General features: G+C 41.9%; 1 protein-coding gene across 1 annotated transcript; it reads left to right on the forward strand.

Annotated features, from left to right (window-relative positions):
- The first annotated feature begins 1480 nt into the window (after nt 1–1480).
- lactbl1b (lactamase, beta-like 1b) lies at nt 1481–13913 on the forward strand. Its single transcript, XM_019856089.1, has 6 exons — nt 1481–1696; nt 3481–3587; nt 6001–6158; nt 9721–9968; nt 10920–11025; nt 12319–13913. The coding sequence occupies exons 1-6, from the start codon at nt 1591–1593 to the stop codon at nt 13295–13297; spliced, it is 1704 nt and encodes a 567-aa protein (XP_019711648.1). The 5' UTR covers nt 1481–1590; the 3' UTR covers nt 13298–13913.
- The last annotated feature ends 3534 nt before the right edge of the window (nt 13914–17447 follow it).

Consider the following 17447-nt stretch of genomic DNA (forward strand, 5'->3'; position numbering starts at 1 on the left):
CCGCGCTCACACTCACACCTTGGGACAATTTAGAGTGTTCAATCAGCCTGCCATGCATGTTTTTGGAATGTGGGACGAAACTGGAGTACCCGGAGAAAACCCACGAAGGCCCGGGGAGTTTATGCAAACTCCACACAGGAAGCAATTATTTTGTAAACTGTCAAACGTGGCTATGTATTGGTTTGCAATGTCAAAGGAAGAAAGACTCAAATATCTGTTAAGAAGCCATTTTAGTTGGCTCAGTTTCTGTTACGTGCATGAATGCTACGTGAGGGGATTTACTTTGTTTGATTTACTGTATTTGTGAATGTCTGCCATCTGCTCATTTTTCTTTTTTATCAGCCCACAAAGGCTGGGCGCTTTTAATTGTGCCTGGGCTGGCATGCAATAAGGAAAAAAACTAAACTAAATTGTCAAGTGGTTTGATTCTGACTGAATGCAAAGGGTAGGACTATGCTGCATCCGGCACAGGGTATCATGAATCTGTGGAGGCTACGGAGAAATATGAACCCAGTCGGGCTCTGAGCTCTGGCGACTTGGGTCACTTCGTCAGGCCCAGGGTTCAAAACAACATGGTGAAGCTGGATTTAGCTCTTATGCTGCACACAAATTGAATAAACTGCCAACAGAAGTGAAGTCAGCCCCTAGTTTAAATACAGTACTTCAAAAGGTTTTTTTTTTCCAGACTTCGCCTTGTCGTCAAAACATTTTTAAACATAGTTTATCTTTTAGTTATTTCTTAACATTGCTTGTAAATATGTGCAGCAATATTTTCTGCTGACGTGTTGACAAATGCTGCTTCTGAATGTTGTTAAACTGTAGCGTTTGTAAATTCTTGTTGGCGTTCTGTCTTTGCTTGTGTGAAGCACATTGAGTTCCTTGGGTATGAAATGTGCTAGATGAAGTTGCCTTGTCTCGATTTCCTCATTTGAACCACAATGGCCACACCGCAGCGACATACAGGTATAGAGACCCAACCCAGGGGCTTAATGCTGCGTCGTCTGGGGCAACATCCCACCACCGACCATCTCGCGGGATACCCTCGGCATAATGGACTGAAGCAAAGTGATTCACAGGGATTAGGGATTAAAATCCACCCACCCACACCCACCCCCAGCCGACTGCTTTGGTGGAGTAAATCTGGGGATTATGATGTCAACAGGCTAGAGCTACAGGAGAGGAAATTGAATTGTGTTGGGGAAAGAGTGGCACCGGTGGTCAGATTACAGTGCGGTGCTAGCAAAAAGCAGACATGGCGGTTCGCTTTTGTGCCATTTGTCAACATGTGACATGCCTTCGCTCTTGGAAATAATGCGGAATGATGTTTAGGTGACTGATTGGGTGGTAAGAAGATTGCTGTGTCACTGTTAATCTCGGCCGTCCTGTTCTGGGGGTGAGTATTATGTGGAGTGCCAAGGGGATCACTTGTGTTTTGGATTCGAGTCATTTTTGAGCAAAATTTTTATGAATGAGTGATGTGTGTTTCGATTCAAGACAGCTCCTCCAGCCGCCGCAGCCGCCGTCCCTCCGGCTCCTCCTCCTCCTCCTGCTCCCACTATCCAGTTCCAAGGAATCACAAAAACCAAGAAAATGAAGGTGAAATGGACCCAAGTGGGTTTGGTGTTCTTCCTCGTGCTGTCTATGGTGATGACGGGATGCTTCTTCTGGCAATATCAGCTTCCAAAGCTGCAGCCAGGTGAGTGCTTTTTCAGCCTTTCGGACAGGTTTTGGAGTCCTCAAACTGTTTCCAACAGTCAAAACCAAAAAAAAAAAAAAAAAAAATGGAGGGAGCTATCATATTATCGAGAATTTACTTTTTGATGGCTTGTGTACAAATAGTTGGGTCTCCGGAGTGCATGCCCAGATTGCCCACCCATCAAATGTGAAATTACATAAGTACTGTAAGGCATTCCTCAGCTAACTCAGGACTTGATGATGAAAAACTGAACTTGGTTTATTTGATGCTTTCGGATGGTTTTAGAGTGTTCAAACCGTTGCCAACTGTCAAAACTAATCAAAAAGTCAGTACACCGGACCAGGAATGTCAATGCTAAAAATAAAGCTGTGTGCCTCTTTTAAAGGTGAAATACAGAAAAATTGCTTGCCTGTTTACAAATAGTAGGGCTGTTTTCTTTAAAAGAAACATTTTCATGTGAGAAAATATTGAAACATCTTAAGATTTGTCCATATTACCTCTTAAATTGACTTTTCAAACAATAAATAGCACTGAATGTCTTGTCAGCTTTAGATTGGGTTTTGCTTGTGAAAACTACATCTCTACAAATTAGGAGTGTAACTCACACAAAAACCAGAGAGTTGTCCATTGAGGGGAAGTAAGCATTTGTCTCATGTCACTTTCATCTTCATTTGCACTAAAGGTAGTCGCGCACTTTCGAGCTGTTGCCAACTCTCTAAACAATTCAAGAAGCTAAACATTCAACAAACAATTCAAGAAGTTTGTCGACTAGATTGCTAATGATAAAATCGTCAATTTGAGAAGGGTGTGCCTAACTAAATCAAATTAAACGAAACTAAATTACACAACCAAGTAAATCTTTGTTCTATCTGAAGTAAGCCGTGATGTATATTGCCAAATTGTAACATCAGAATTACTTTGATTTAGCAATGTGTCCTCTGCATTGTCAGAATGCACAGATCCGTCCTCTAATTGACACGTGTTATTTGGCAGGTGGGTGTGGAAGTGTGCACCTGGAAAGTATGCAGGATCGCAAGGTTTTAGACATTTTTAAAAATCTTTATTTTTCCCCAAAAAGGCAGAGCCTGCTTGAGACACAGAGTTGAAGACTGCTGTTGTTCCATTTTTTGAGACCCCGTGTTTAAAAAATGTGGCATAGTATCAAATTTGACAGCACGATACCGGGGAACCTTAGTACCAGTCTACCATACAACTTGCTTTTTTTTTTTTTTCGTTCCTTATTTTTGGGGGGATTAGGGGTTGTGTAACATGGGCACAGCTATGTTTATTCACACCTAGGGCTACTGCTCCCTACTCATTCTCTCGCTAACCTCTAAATGGGGCCACGCAATGCGACACAAGTGGCTGTTTCTTTTTGTTTTCCTTTTTACCATTTTACATGATCAAAATTGCAATTCTTAGTTAACATTTTGTCCATTCAGTTTTAGCTCTGGATATTAGAGTTTCTCGAATGCATTGCAAATGACAAATATCAGATTCGTAACTGTGAATAGAACTCCACATGTATTTGCCAAGCATGGCCTCCGTGTGAAAAGATGAGCGCCACATGTCACAATGCAATGTTCTCATTTTCACATTCAAAATGCAAATTATAGTTTGAGCATTGACATATTATGCAAGCACGACGGGGAAAGAATTGATGTCCTCCGATTGCCGCAGCATATGGAATTGATTTTTCTCAGTTGTCAGGTGAAGTGTACCTACATGCTCCCTATAGTCATTGTCTTCTCCCACTTGTTCTCGATTTCCATTTTGACGGCCAGATGAAGGGCTGGGTGACAATGCCAAATCCGAGATGAGGTGTCCTCGCTTTCCTGAGCCTGTTCCGCTACAGCATCCCATTCCTGCTCTGAAAGAGGCACTGGAAAAGGTACAAGAGTGAGACATTCAAGTCAGTGGGTGTATCTGTGTTCGATGTACAGTAAATATTCTCTAGTGCGGACTCGTGTTTGCGCTGTCCAATTTGTCCTGATAACAGAAATTCCTCATTTGGGAAATGAGCATGGTACATGTCCTTTATGAACCTGCAAGTATGTTGACAAAATGCACGTGTAACAACACAATCAATAAAATACAAAAATATACTCTCCAAAAACTGTTTATATAACAAAAACTGCAATACAGGTGTATCCAAAAAAAATCACAACAGTAAAATACGTACAGTATTTTAATGTTTATTTTTTTTCTGTCTTGGGAAAAAAATGTGTCTATTTTGGATTGTTTTGTTGGATGCATTCTTTGGTTTATGACAATGTTTGCCTGCGTGTCATACAGTTTTCTTGCTAGTTGCAAGCAACTGTCCCGTTGATCACCGATGTCTGGTAATTCTTGTGCATACTGATGGATTTGTTGCCATTTGCATTGCTTCCTCGCTGGATGGTGGCTTGTCATCAGGAGTTGAATCGATGCCTTGTTTTTTAAAGTTTCGTAGATTTGCGTCTTTCCGACTCCAAGTGTCTGCTGGATGCTTTTAACTTTGTGTCCAGCCTCGCTCAAACGGATGCATTTCACTCGCTCCGCTCCAGTCATTACAGTTCTTCTACGTTTCGATGCCATGATCTACACGACGTTAGTGAATAAAGTTAAAATCTTTCGCAATTGCAGTCAAACGCACGCCAATAAAAACTCACTTACACGTCGTCGTTTCGAATCTCGAAAAACACGAAGTGAAAATGTGTCTCAGCGTCGTCGTTCCATAGCATCGGGTGGGCGTTGTGTATTTAAGCTCCCGCGGCATGACGTTTCAATCCGGGTTACGGGTAGTGGAATTTCCGCTTACGTAAGTTCCGGTAACATGTAATATCGTAGTCAAAATGTTAATGCACAGGTTTTTGTTCCGGGTGAAGGAAATTCCTTTTCTTAGAATTCTGGGGATGGGAATATTTACTGTACAGTACAGATGCACTGCTAATCCTGAGGCGATATAGAGCACGGAAAAAGATTGAACATGGGGGGCGCGTGTGATCCCAGGGAACGCGCTTTGCAACTACACATCCACGACAGTAGGTGGCAGTGGCACTGTTTATTTTATTTTTTATTTTTATTTTTAGTCCAGGAAAATTAATGCTCTTCAAATATATATATATATCGCGGCAGAGAGTTGGAGGTGCCAAATGTTTTCTTCTTCCTTGGGGGTGGCTAAATGTTTTCTTTGACTTAGGGAGAGCATAACAAACAATAATTGAGAAGCACTGGATTCAAGGGACAAGAATCTACCATTTGCATTTTTGGCGTAAGAGAAATAAAAAATAAATTCAAAGAAGTGGAGGAGAGTCTTTTTTTGTTTGTCACTTTAGTTAGTAGCCAACTTTCCCATTCCTGTGGGATATCGTAATACATTCATTCAGATGGTAAGAAACCTCCATTTGCATGGAGCAGCATGGGTCATTGTGGCAGCAAAAAGGGAAAATAAATGTTATGAATCTGAAAATCTTCTAGAGTGTTATATTTTTGTTTGTTTGTCCGTTTGATAGTTTGCGGGTTACTTTCATTTTCACTGGATTCTTGGATTGGAGGGACAGGTCTATACCATTTGAATGTTAAGGTGAGGGGACGCTTAAATTGTGACAGGAGATAATAATAATTATAATAATAATAATAATACATTTCATTTATAATACACTTAGTGAAATCTCAAAATGCTATATTTCGTAAACAAAAAAACTGATTTCAACAAAATATAGCAGTCTAACATAGCTTTGCAATAAATAAGGGGAAATAAATGAACAGAAGTAGAAAACATTTCAGAACGCTGTATTTTTCTTTGTTTTCCCATTGCATTCATGTTGGATAGCGAAAGATGCATAGATGCTGTTATCTTTTGCATTATGAGACAGAAAACGTTACGTAGCTGTCATTAAAGTGTCTTGTAGATGAGCACAATATGGGTCTGAGCTGTAAATGTTGAAAAAAAATCCTGCCAAAAAGCAAAACTGAATTGAGGAGGGAAAAAAAAGAAAAAGCAAAACTGAAATTGAGGAGGAAAAAATAATAAAAAGTGCTTTCTCACCAGCACAGTCGAAACAACATTTCCCATGTGCTTCCCTCAAGGAAAAAGAACATCCGTTCATTACTTCTTTGCATGTTTACTGCCAGCCGAGCGAGACGCGACAGAACATATGGAAGCCTATGACATCATTGTGAAGGTTTCAGGACGCACTGGTTGACTTGACAGACGCTTGAACATATGCTGCTTTAAGAAGCGTTGGCCAGTGGTCATTCCAACATGCATTGAAGTTGGGGGTTTTTTCCATCCCTGAATGTGTTGTCTGTTGCCCCTGCAGGTGGACATTTTGCTTCGCCAGAGCATCAATCCAGTTAGTCTCCCAGCTCTCTCCGCCATAGTCATCCTGAACGACACCGTTTTATGGACCGGCAATTTTGGCAAAAGGAACAGCTCAGATGCATTCTCAGGACCCCCCAATGAGTACACCATCTACAGGTGATTTAACAATATAATTTTGTTTCTACATTTATTTTTTATTGTTTGTTTATTTGTTCATGGAAGCATATGCATTCCAGGGGAAAAGCTTCACAATGTAGCAACGTGCAAGTATCTTGGCGACCTACTTGGAGCAAATCTCATTAACAGGAGTTCATAGGGAAACAAATTCCCTGGAATTTGCTCAAAGTGACTCCTTCAAACAACCATGAACCCCCTTTCCAGCTCATTTTTGGGTGTTTGCTTCCTTAAGGCTTTTCTATCTGTCCCGTTATAATCAACAAAACAAACAAAATGATCCCGCATGAATGGGAATGTAGCCTGCTAACTAAAGTGACAAACAAACAAAATATTTTTTTCCACTTCTGTGAAATTATTTTCAATTTTTCCTACGGTGGAATCGTCGTTGACTGGTTAGCACATTTTCCCCATGCCTGCATGGGTTTTCTCCGGGTACTCCGGTTTCCTCCCGCATTCCAAAAATATGCATGGCAGGTTAATGGAATACTCCAAATTGTCCCTAGGTGTGATTGTGATCGTCAATGGGTGTTTCTCTATGTGTGGCTGCCAACCATTTCAGACCCTAAGGCACCTGGGATAAGCTCCAGCAAGCCTGCAACCCTCATCAGAATAAACAGATTGGATAATGGATGGATGGATTTTTTTCCTACGCCAATCATCTTGTAGATTCCTCCCAAAAGACATTCCGCAGGCTCTGTGATGAGTGAGTTCCATTCTAGCTACACCCCAAAAAATCAGGAAAAAAAGTAAAAGAGAAAAAGCAAGTTTCTCCATAATTCAGGAGTCCATTTTTCTCAGCATTGGCTCATTTTTAACCACAGTTATCTTAAATGTATAATGTAAGCATGTAATTCTGTGTTGACTTTGAATTAGCTTGACCTGGTGGTCACAAAATTATTTAGTTGTAGAAGAATGCATAGACAATCCACATGTGGCTCAGAACAAGGTAATCATTCGGTCCTTTTAAGACGAGATGATGGTGATGCTCCATTTTACCCGCTACGAGACGATTATGTAGTTATGTTGAAGACGGCAGGCAATTTATTTCTATTCACTGAGATATTGGCAGCTTTCTACTTGGACGTGTATCGAGCCGCTGCTGTCAATGGCAACCAGCTAGCAGAGAAAGACACGGTGACCATTCATACAACAGATTAAGTCAAGGCTTTTAGTAAATTGGTCAGCTTTGTGTTCAATTAAATGGTCAATTTCTGATGAGACAAGATCATTATTTCTGTATTCTTAATTTTGGTGGCGTTATTTTGGGGTTTGGGTATGCTGTGAGATTTTTCTCATGTAAAATGGGGGCCTTAGGGAGCAGATCTGGCCCACTAATCATTTAACATGGCCCAATAAAGTGTTTAGAATAAATATAACTAAATAACATAGAATGTCCTATATATATTTTGTGACACAAGGATGATAATCTGTACCAAAATGTTAACATTTAAAAGATATTACAAGCGTTTTTCTCACCGAATCCCTTCTTAATATAAATTGAACGAAAGCTGTATCCTTAAATATTTGGTTGCAACAATTGGCATCACTTGTGACTGTAAATTCAATTTGTTATCGTTCAAAAGTGTGAACGTCACTTAGAAATGATTTTTTTTAAGTTGCTGTTTTTTTTTTCTCAATGATGATAACCTTAAAATAAACAGAAATACAGTCCAGTCTTTCTAGTCTGGAGAGTTTTCATTCCATTGCTACGCTGATGACAGATTTATGTGCCACTCGAGAAGAAAAGTGCCTTCTCCCTACAACTGCTTTTATTATGCCTTGAAGGGATTAAAGCTCTGGCAGCCTTTGAACTTTTATTAATCTTTAATGAGAAAAAAAGACAAATCTGATCTCCTTGGCTTTTGTAAATCCCTCCATGTTGATTTGGGTCCCTTAGCACACTTTGTGAAGCCAAGTGTCTCAGACTTGGGTTTTAAGTTGGGCAGTGAATTTAAACTGGATAAGCATAACTGTGCGGTCGTAAAGTCCAGCTTTTGACACCTAAAGGTAAAGACTTTTGGCAGACTGGCACTTTGAATCAGAAATCCATGCCTTCATCACACCTTGGCTGGATTACTGTAATGCAGACCTCCCTCCCACATCTCTAGTTTCTTTCAGCTGTTATTGTTCTTAAGATAAGATAAGATAAGATAAGAAAACCTTTATTTGTCCCACACTGGGGAAATTTGCAATCTACAGCAGCAGAATTGAAGGGGAGGGGGGAGGATGTGAGAAAAGAAAAACAAAGTATTGCATGCACAAAATAAATGTTTCAGAAAAAAGAACTGTACACAGTACAGAATGCAATATAAAATATAGATATAAGAATATATGCAACTGCATGTATGCTGCGTAAGGTGGCTGTGCTATTTACAATGTATGGATGGGGTGAGTCCAGGTTTTCATGTATGTTTATTTAGCAGCCTGACAGAAGTCGGTAGGAATGAGCGGCAGTGTCTTCTCCTTCTTGCAGCGCGGGTGTAACAGTCTCTGGCTGAAGGAGCTACCCAGTGCTGTCAGGGTGGGCTGGAGGGCGTGGGAGGGACTGTCCATCATAGCTTTTAGTTTAGCTAGCATCCTCCTGTTGCCCACCTCCTCCAGAGTGTCCAGGGAGCAGCCCAGGTCAGAACTGGCCCTCCTGACCAGTCGCTCCAGTCTCTCTCTGTCCGGGGCTGAGATGCTGCCTGACTAGCAGACAATGCCATAATGGATGGCCGAAGCCACCACAGAGTCATAGAAGGTCTTAAGGAGTGACCCCTGAACCCCAAAAGACCTTAGTTTCCTGAGTAGGAAGAGGTAAAGTGCATAAAGTGCTCTATGAAGAATATGAGTTGAATTTAAAAGTATTGCTTTTCTTTTAAAAATACCGACATTGTATGGATTGGTTCACACTCAGTGACGGTGTGGATGGAGGTGTGAATGGTTGTTTGTCTCGATATCTACCCTGTGAGTGACTGGCGACCAGTTCGGGATGTATTCTGCCTTCTGCCCCAAGTCAGCTGGGATAGGCTCCAGGAACTCCCCGCGACCCTGTTCAGGATAAGCGGTGTTGAAAATGGATGGATGGATGGATGAATGGATGGACGGACATTGAATGTCATGACAATCCAATGCAGAATGGATTGTATATACAGTAGTGTATGTAACATAACGTGATGACATGATCATACATTTCTATATCTGTCCCAATGTTGCTGATGGTGTATTGGTACATTCATCTGACTTGTGTGCGCGCAGCGTGGGATCGGTTCCCCCTCAGTGACGGGTTGGATGTGGGTGTGAATGGTTGTTTGTCTCTAAATGTGCCCTGCGACTGACTGGTGACCAGTTCAGGGTGTAGTTCGCCTGAAGTCAGCTGGGATATGTTCCAGTGCCACCCCTCATGCCCATCTGACCCTGTTCAGGATAAGCGTTGTTGATTATGAATGGATTTATATTTTTCCCAGTTATAGCAACCATCTGAGGGGACCATAACTACAATATGTCCCGTGATGAAAGCGTTCGCTGCTCATTGAGTAACTTTGCTTTATCTTGTTTTCAGAATAGCCAGCCTGTCCAAAATCTTCCCCACGCTGATGCTGTACCGGCTGTGGGAGGAGGGCAAGATCGGCTCACTGGACGACCCGCTGGAGAAGTACGTGGACAACTTCACCATCAAGAACCCCATGGGGAGGACCCGCGAGTCGGAGCTAAAATATGTGACGGACGGCCTGATCTTTCTGGACAGCGGCGAGGTGCCTATTCGCTCCTCCTCGGTGACGCTGCGCAGGATGGTCAGCCAGCTCTCTGGTGATTTTAACATCCAAACTCAATAACGTTTAATAGTTTAGGAGATTTGGAACATAGAAGGGAAGCATGGTGGACTGCTGGTTTGCCCGTCTGCCTCACCGCTCAGAGGTTGATGTTCAAATTTTGCCTCGTTTTATATTTTTTAATGTACCGTCAATTAAAACTACCCATGGAGCAGAAATGTTCCTAATTCCCCGTCGCTTCTGAATGCTCTCAGCTTCCTAAGGTCCCTTTACTCCGATTCCGTTTGAAAATGTTATGGCTAGTTGTTTTATTTTATTTTTTTTTACAGAGGTAGATATTCCAGCATAATTTCAACAAAGCTCCTGAAAAATAAAAAAATAACATTGTGAAAACATTTTTGGCAAGTGCACATATCTTGATAAAACTGAATTTTGGGAGTCCGAAACATGACGACTTTGTCAGTCACGCCCCTCAAAAGTATTGAGCTCCCAACACCAGTTTCAGTAAATGACATTACACTGGAACATCCAGTTTTTTATCGGACAGCAACGATGTAATAATGAACTGTGCTTCATAGTTTTGCATTTTTTTAAATCCAAATTGTCCCTTTTTTATTCAAATATATATATATTTTTTTTCTTCATAATTTGGACATTGATTGGACAGCAACAATATGACAAGAGCAGGTCTCTCCACAATTGCTCTGACTCACTATCATGATTGCATTGACTGTAATCGCGGGACCCCTAAGGACGTAACTACGGTGACTGGTTTGACACCCATAATCTAAACAGTACAGTCACCTTGTGTTCTTTCGTAGCCTGCGTGATAAGAATCAGAGCTATTTAATGGCTGTTTGTGTGGGAGAATTGATCGGTGCAAGAATAACAAATGAAGAAGGGCAACATATTGACAGGAGTGTTTGTGTATGTCTGTGACAAGCATACAAATGCTGTGGTCAATTCTGTGATTCATTTTCAACACTAGGCCTGCCCAGGAGACTCAGGGCAACAAACCTCCTCTGGAAAGGAAAGACTCAGTCAGCGATCAACCTTCTGCAGGACGATGTCCTTGTCGCCGACCCGGGAACCAAGTAGGGCTTTGGTTATTCTAACTAGCGGTTCTAGACAGTTTTATCTGGAGTTGCTAGTGGGTGATTGTCGGCTCAGTTGGGAGAGTGAAGGATAGAACCCTCCCCACATGCAGACAAATGCAAATGCACGCACACACACTCGCACAGACAAACTCTAATCCTGGTTTTTATTGTCTGCATCCCCTGGCAATTTTTATGCATATTGCGTTTAAATGACCTTTTTTTTTTCTTCAAAGCACCATAACAACACAATATATTGTAATGAACTGGGTTATGGCTGTTTTATTTGTTATGTGTTGCCAACGTTGTTTTCAAAATCTCGTTTAGTATTGCCAGGCACAACGCCTCAATGACAGCTAGACAGCGTTACCGCGGCACCTGAACAAACCTCCAATCATCTAAAAACACGATTGCTAACTACAAAGTACTATTTCACATAAGTATTGACACTTGACCGACCATTTGAACAATTCTTACAAAAAGTGTAAGAAACTTGGCAGGTGAAGCAGCAATGTGAAATGAAAATGTCTGAAAATAAATAGCTCCGTGAAGTGTTTTACAGCAATCGTAGTTTTAGAAAATGGAAAAATCAAGATTTAAAAAAAAAAATCTTTTACCTGTCACTCATTATTATCATTATTTGAAGTTCAAAAGAAAAAAAGTGCATCCTCAAGACATCTACCGGCAAGCAGGTCACGAGTGTGAGGTGCCAGCAGATTGATTCATTTTAATTGATCGCTTAGAGACCGTTGGTTTTTAAAAACTGGCAATTGCTCATATGCACCAAAATGCCGAAATGTAGTCCGTTTATGTGAGCATGAATAAAAAGGTGCAATGTGAATTTTAGTGTACATTGATAACAGTTTATTTCCATCTGTTTACGAAGAAAAATAGCGCTTGTATTGCACTTGAAAAACAACATACGGTAATGACGTAATTAAATCGAATGTAAAGAATTACACCTTTTTTGACACATTTTGTGGACTTGTGCTTGTGCTGCTCCTTCTGGTGTGTGCGCCTTATCCACTTTGGGGCAAAAAACATCCATGGATTATGGAGTACAAGGAGATGGTCACAACTCCTCAGTAAGCTTTTTAAAAGAGGATAAAGAATATATGTCTCTGAGCACTGTTATGTAATCTGTCTGTATGTATTGCTTGATGGTTTTTGTTTAAAAATCCAATGCTTAAAGGGGTGGAACACAACGCAGCTGTTCACTATACGTCTGTGGCGTTTTTAACATTTCGCTACACAGACTTTTAATATAATTCAACTTTACGCCTCTGTTTCCAGATGTCACTACAGCAACCTCGCCTTCTCACTGCTGGCTCACGTGATGTCCGAGCGCGTGGTCAACATGGACTACCAGCGCTGGGTATCAGACAACATCCTGGACCGTCTGGGCATGGAGGACACCGGTTTTGACATCACGCCAGGCCTCCAGGGCCAGGTGGCCGTGGGCGTGTACTCCAACGGGAAGCCCGCCCCGCTCTATGACTTGGGCTGGTATCGCCCATCGGGTCAGATGTTCTCCACAGCGGCAGACCTGGCCAAGCTGGCCATGATGCTGCTGGGCGCCTATCACCGCAAGCTTCTGGATCCTGACTCTTTGAAGATCATGCTCACGCCGCTGTTCAGGTGCGACAAGGACTACTTCGCCAACCGCACGGGGACGCCGTGGGAGGTGAATGAGCTGCTGGGCTATGAGATGGTGCGCAAAGATGGCGACCTTGACGGATATTCGGCCACATTCTCCCTGGTGCCGCGACTCAAGCTTGGACTGGTGGTGCTCATGGCCGGAGGTCGGTCCCAGAAGCAAGACGTTGTGGCCAAAGCCTACCGTCACATCGTCCCTGCCTTAGAAAATGCATTCAGGGATGCCCGGAGGGTGCTGTTCGCACCCCCAAATCCGGAGGCCTATGCAGGCTTCTTCACCTACAGCAACATCACCTTCTACGAAATCAAAGCTGGCTCGGACGGCGTTCTCATCATGCAGCAATTCGGCCCTCAAATCGAAGAGCTGATTCCGCAAACGTACCGGACCATAAAGCTCAATTTCCTGGTGGAGCGCGTCTTCAAGGTGGTCTTTGAAAGGGAGTACCCCTGCGTCCTCAGGGTGGGCTCGGCCTCAGTGTCCCTGGAGGCGCAGGATGGACAACTGTTCAACTTCTACGCATACGACAAGCACGGCATGTCCCCTGGGTTCGATGCACCGGGGCTGAACACATACAATGTGGTCAGGATAGCACGCAAACCGTCCTTCTCCAGTTGAGTCACTTCTCTCTAAAGCAGACTTGTTTGCATCGTGGCCTTGAGGGGGTTGTTATGAATGAAGGTGGTCATGCGGACATGCTGTGAAAGTTACTCATCTCATCTTCTGACGCTGTTAACACATCATTTTGTCTCCTGCCTGTACGTCATTTATTTTATTTTTCACTTTTCATCTGCTCTCCTTAAGCTACTTTTGAGACATCATGTCTTCTTTTTCCCGTTTTTTAACACCACTGTCAACACGTTTTACAGTGAACCCTTGCTATTAACAGGAATTACCGACTAATGCTAAGGTTGTGACCGAACACAAAATATTGCACCGCTTGTGGTGCATATGTGTTTGCTCGCGGTTAAACTACACGGGTTGCTTTGAGCTGAGAAACGGAGGGGATCTTCCTTCATGTTTGGACATTGCTAGTTGTGTTCTTGCTTTGGCTCCTAAATGCTATCTTGTTGGCCTGTTCAACAGCTAAAAACAAGTCAGTCCACTCACCTGATACATCATCTTCCTTGCTTCCCGTTCTCTTTTTGGCTTGGTCCCAGCCGCTAGTGAAAGCCGGCTGTGTTGTCAACCTCAATGATCCATCCATTATCTGAACCGCTTTATCCTCACAAGGGTCGCGAGCATGCTGGAGCTTATCACAGTTGATGGGTGTACCCCATCAACTGCCCCACGATGTTGGGGCAGTTGATGGGGTACACCCTGAACTGGTTGCCAGCCAAGACCGCAATGATATTGTCCCGCATTGTTCTTGGTTCACCACGCTGTTTGCCATTTTTTTTTATAACTTTTTTTTGGCTCTGTGTCTGTACGTGTGCATCTGTGGCTTTATTTGATGTGGTGCGTACATTCTCAACACCAATTACGCGTCGTAACGCAACACCGCCAAAAGTCCACATCACTTCAAACGCTTCATTCACACTGCCAGCCATGCAACTGTGCGAACTGCATTGACTATACAGTAATCCCTCCTTTATCGCGAGGGTTACGTTCCAAAAAGAACCCCCGATAAGTGAAATCCGTTAAGTAGTCATCTTTATTTTTTACAATTATTACGAATATAATACTGTATTCAATTAAGCCAAAGATTAAACCTGTATTCAGGCTTAAGCATTAAAATATATATATATATATATAAATGTTTTCTAACAAACAACTGCCGGGTTTTAGAAATACTTTACAGAAAGTTTCGTCAGTTTGTGGGTTTTGTCATGGGGAAAATTTGACAAGCTGTACAGTGATGAGATGCGGAGTGCGTTGAGATTAGTCTACAGTCCCTTAGCCAATCAGAACACAATACACTGTATAGAAAAAATTGCACAAAAAAAAAATCCATGAAACAGCAAAACAGTGACAAATGAACCGTGTTACAGTGAGGGATTACCGTATATGGAAACGTGCCATCAGAAATGATCGGCTAGCGTTAGATCTGACCGCAGCAAAAACCTGTGAATAATTGACACCCCCCCACTCCCCTTAATAATTGCCTACTACTATTTAAAACCACGGGTGTCAGACTCTTGTCCTCGAGGGCCGTTATCCTGCATGTTTTCCATCTCTCCCAACTGCAACACACCAGATTCAAACGATCAGAATAATTTCCAGGCTACTACAGAGCTTGCTGATGTGCTGATCATTTAAATCTTGTAAAATCACCCTTAAAAAAATTAATGACACAGATGTTTTGATCTAGGCAAAATGCAATGTGAAAATACCGATTACTTTTTTAGTTTTTGACTTTGTGGTGCTGTAAATACAGTAGAAGTTTTTTTAATGTAAATACATGCAGCAATGTGCAAAAGTAGGAATATAGTTTATACAGGGTGTCCCAAAAGTAACTATAGACCATCAGCATTTGGCAGCTTGAGCTTCCCTGTTTTTGTAAGCTTTCATTCCCCTAACCATGGCTCACGAATTGATATTGGAATTAAATTGACACCTGCCAAGAGGTTTTCCTGTCGTGTTCACTGCCAGATGGAGAAGCGTTATGAAAGTCCTGCTACTCCAACGCTTTGTACAATTTACACTTGAGGTTGTTGAGCATCAGAAGCTCTCACATTGATACGAGTAGAGCTCTCTCACTCTCCAAAGTATCCGCTGAATCAAACATTTGTTGATGCCGAGTTCAAGTGCATCCCTCTGCAAATAGACCTTACCTGGCTTTTTGCAAATGCCCTTTCTGGGAGTTCACTGTTTTCACGAGTGATGGTAGTAGCAGGCCTTGCACTATGTAGTTCGTGAAGGATAGATGCAGTTTCCAGAAAGTTACCTTGCATAGTGTACATTGTTTTACAGGTTGGAGCAGTTTGACAGCCATAAATACTCTCAAATTTGTGGTGAACTGCAGTTGGGAAGAGAAAAACTGCCTGCCATGCAGCAAGTCAGCAATCATGGCAAGGGAATGATATGCTGACAAAAACGTCAAAGTCGAAGCTGTCAAATGCTAATGGCCTTACGTCTGTCCATAGGAAATCGGAAACAAAACAGAAAAGAGAAAGCTTTTTACCATAAAGGTTTGAATCGCTTCTGTGCTCAAACTGCTGGCCACAAATTGTGAATTGGTGAATAAGCAAACGGTTATTGAGGAATACAATAGGTCGGGGTTCACTGTATATCACGTTCTTGCACAGTTGCCACGAATTATGATCCCATTTTGTCACTCTCCTCTGTTTGAGAAAGAATTTGGTTTGCTGATGGCGACTTGCCACACTTAAATGAAATGCTATATAAAGAGCTGTTTGGAATAATAGCAAAGTCTGCCTTTACAATGTTCACTTTTGATTGATGACGTATTCAGGTAGGTTTTTATATGCAACTCTTCTCAATTAGTACTCGTGTTTTCAGAAATACAGTTCAGCTGGATGGTATTCACAGCGTAGCACTTCTTTCACATTTTTTGTGACAACCTTATTCCAAAATTGATGACATTCATTTTTTTTTCTCAAAACTCTACACACATCACGCAATAAAGAAAGCTCACATGTAGTTTTTGTCAGTATTAACAAACTTTTTTTACTTTGGTGATGAGCCTTTGGCAGCAAATCTAACAAATATGGCACACCCACAGTGGAAGTCCGGACACCCCTGTTCAAATGATGAGGGTTTTGTGGTGTAAAAAAAATAAATAAGACCAAGATAAATCATTCCAAAAATTTTGCACCATTAATGTCACCTATAATCTGTGTGCCACTTAATTGAAAAATTAAAAAGAATGTGCGTGCGTGCGTGCGTGCGTGCGTGCGTGCGTGCGTGCGTGCGTGTGTGTGTGTGTGGATGTTTTGGTGTCATTTCAGTGATGTTTCCAAAAATGTTTTTAAACTCTGGGTTGTTTGCCATTCCATACCAACACTTTTTGTTAAATCAATAACTCTGATAGTTATTCAAAACTGAGCGTTATTTGTCTTTGTAAAATAGATCATTTTTGAAACATCTTATCAATTGCACCAGGCATGTACCTAATGTTGTGGCCGGGTGAAAATTTGTTGTATTTGTCATGAACCCATCTCATGGGTTTATGACTTCTGTAAGAGTATTTAAAGGTTAAATTACTCTCCAAACAGCCTCGTGTGAAATATTTTTGACATTAACAGAGAGGCTTCTGCCTGTGCTCTTCTGGCTCTTTGCAGCGTAATCCCTGAAAATGGACTCCAATTCATTGTGACCCCCGACACAGCTAGGGATTATTCATATAATACGCTGTTGATGCCGCTGTGGGTGCTGGCAGACCAAGAAGACAGAAATAACTCAAAATGCAAATGCTTACATTTACCCTTTTCTTTTCCGGTGCTTGTCCGCCTGCCTGCCTTGGCTACCGGGAAATAAAAAAGACCAAACTGAAAATGTCATCTGATGGAAATGTGAAGGAAATGTTGACATTACAATGAAATATGACAAGCTATTCAATGTGGTTTGTGTCAAGAGGAGAACGAGGTGAGCAGATGTGTAGCGTAGTACCAAGACTGAGCTGTGTGAGGCAGCACAGTCCCACAGGGCATCCTCACTACCAGAGTACTAGTAGAAGAAGAAATAAAACAAACTAGGCTAACTAATTCATCCAATACGGATGCCTGGAACTACCAATGTAGAGTAAACGTTTTTGGCTGGCAAATGCCTTTGAATGTATTTGCAACTACGTTCGAACACATTTGCA

The sequence above is a fragment of the Hippocampus comes genome, unplaced genomic scaffold (genome assembly GCF_001891065.2).
Source record: "Hippocampus comes isolate QL1 unplaced genomic scaffold, H_comes_QL1_v1.1 scaffold17, whole genome shotgun sequence".
NCBI lineage: Eukaryota > Metazoa > Chordata > Actinopteri > Syngnathiformes > Syngnathidae > Hippocampus > Hippocampus comes.

Coding starts and splice junctions, on each gene's coding strand:
- lactbl1b (XM_019856089.1), top strand. CDS start 1,591: ATGAAGGTGAAATGGACCCAAGTGGGTTTGGTGTTCTTCCTCGTGCTG. Junction 1,697..3,480: donor GCTTCCAAAGCTGCAGCCAG/GTGAGTGCTTTT, acceptor TTTGACGGCCAG/ATGAAGGGCTGGGTGACAAT. Junction 3,588..6,000: donor TGAAAGAGGCACTGGAAAAG/GTACAAGAGTGA, acceptor TTGCCCCTGCAG/GTGGACATTTTGCTTCGCCA.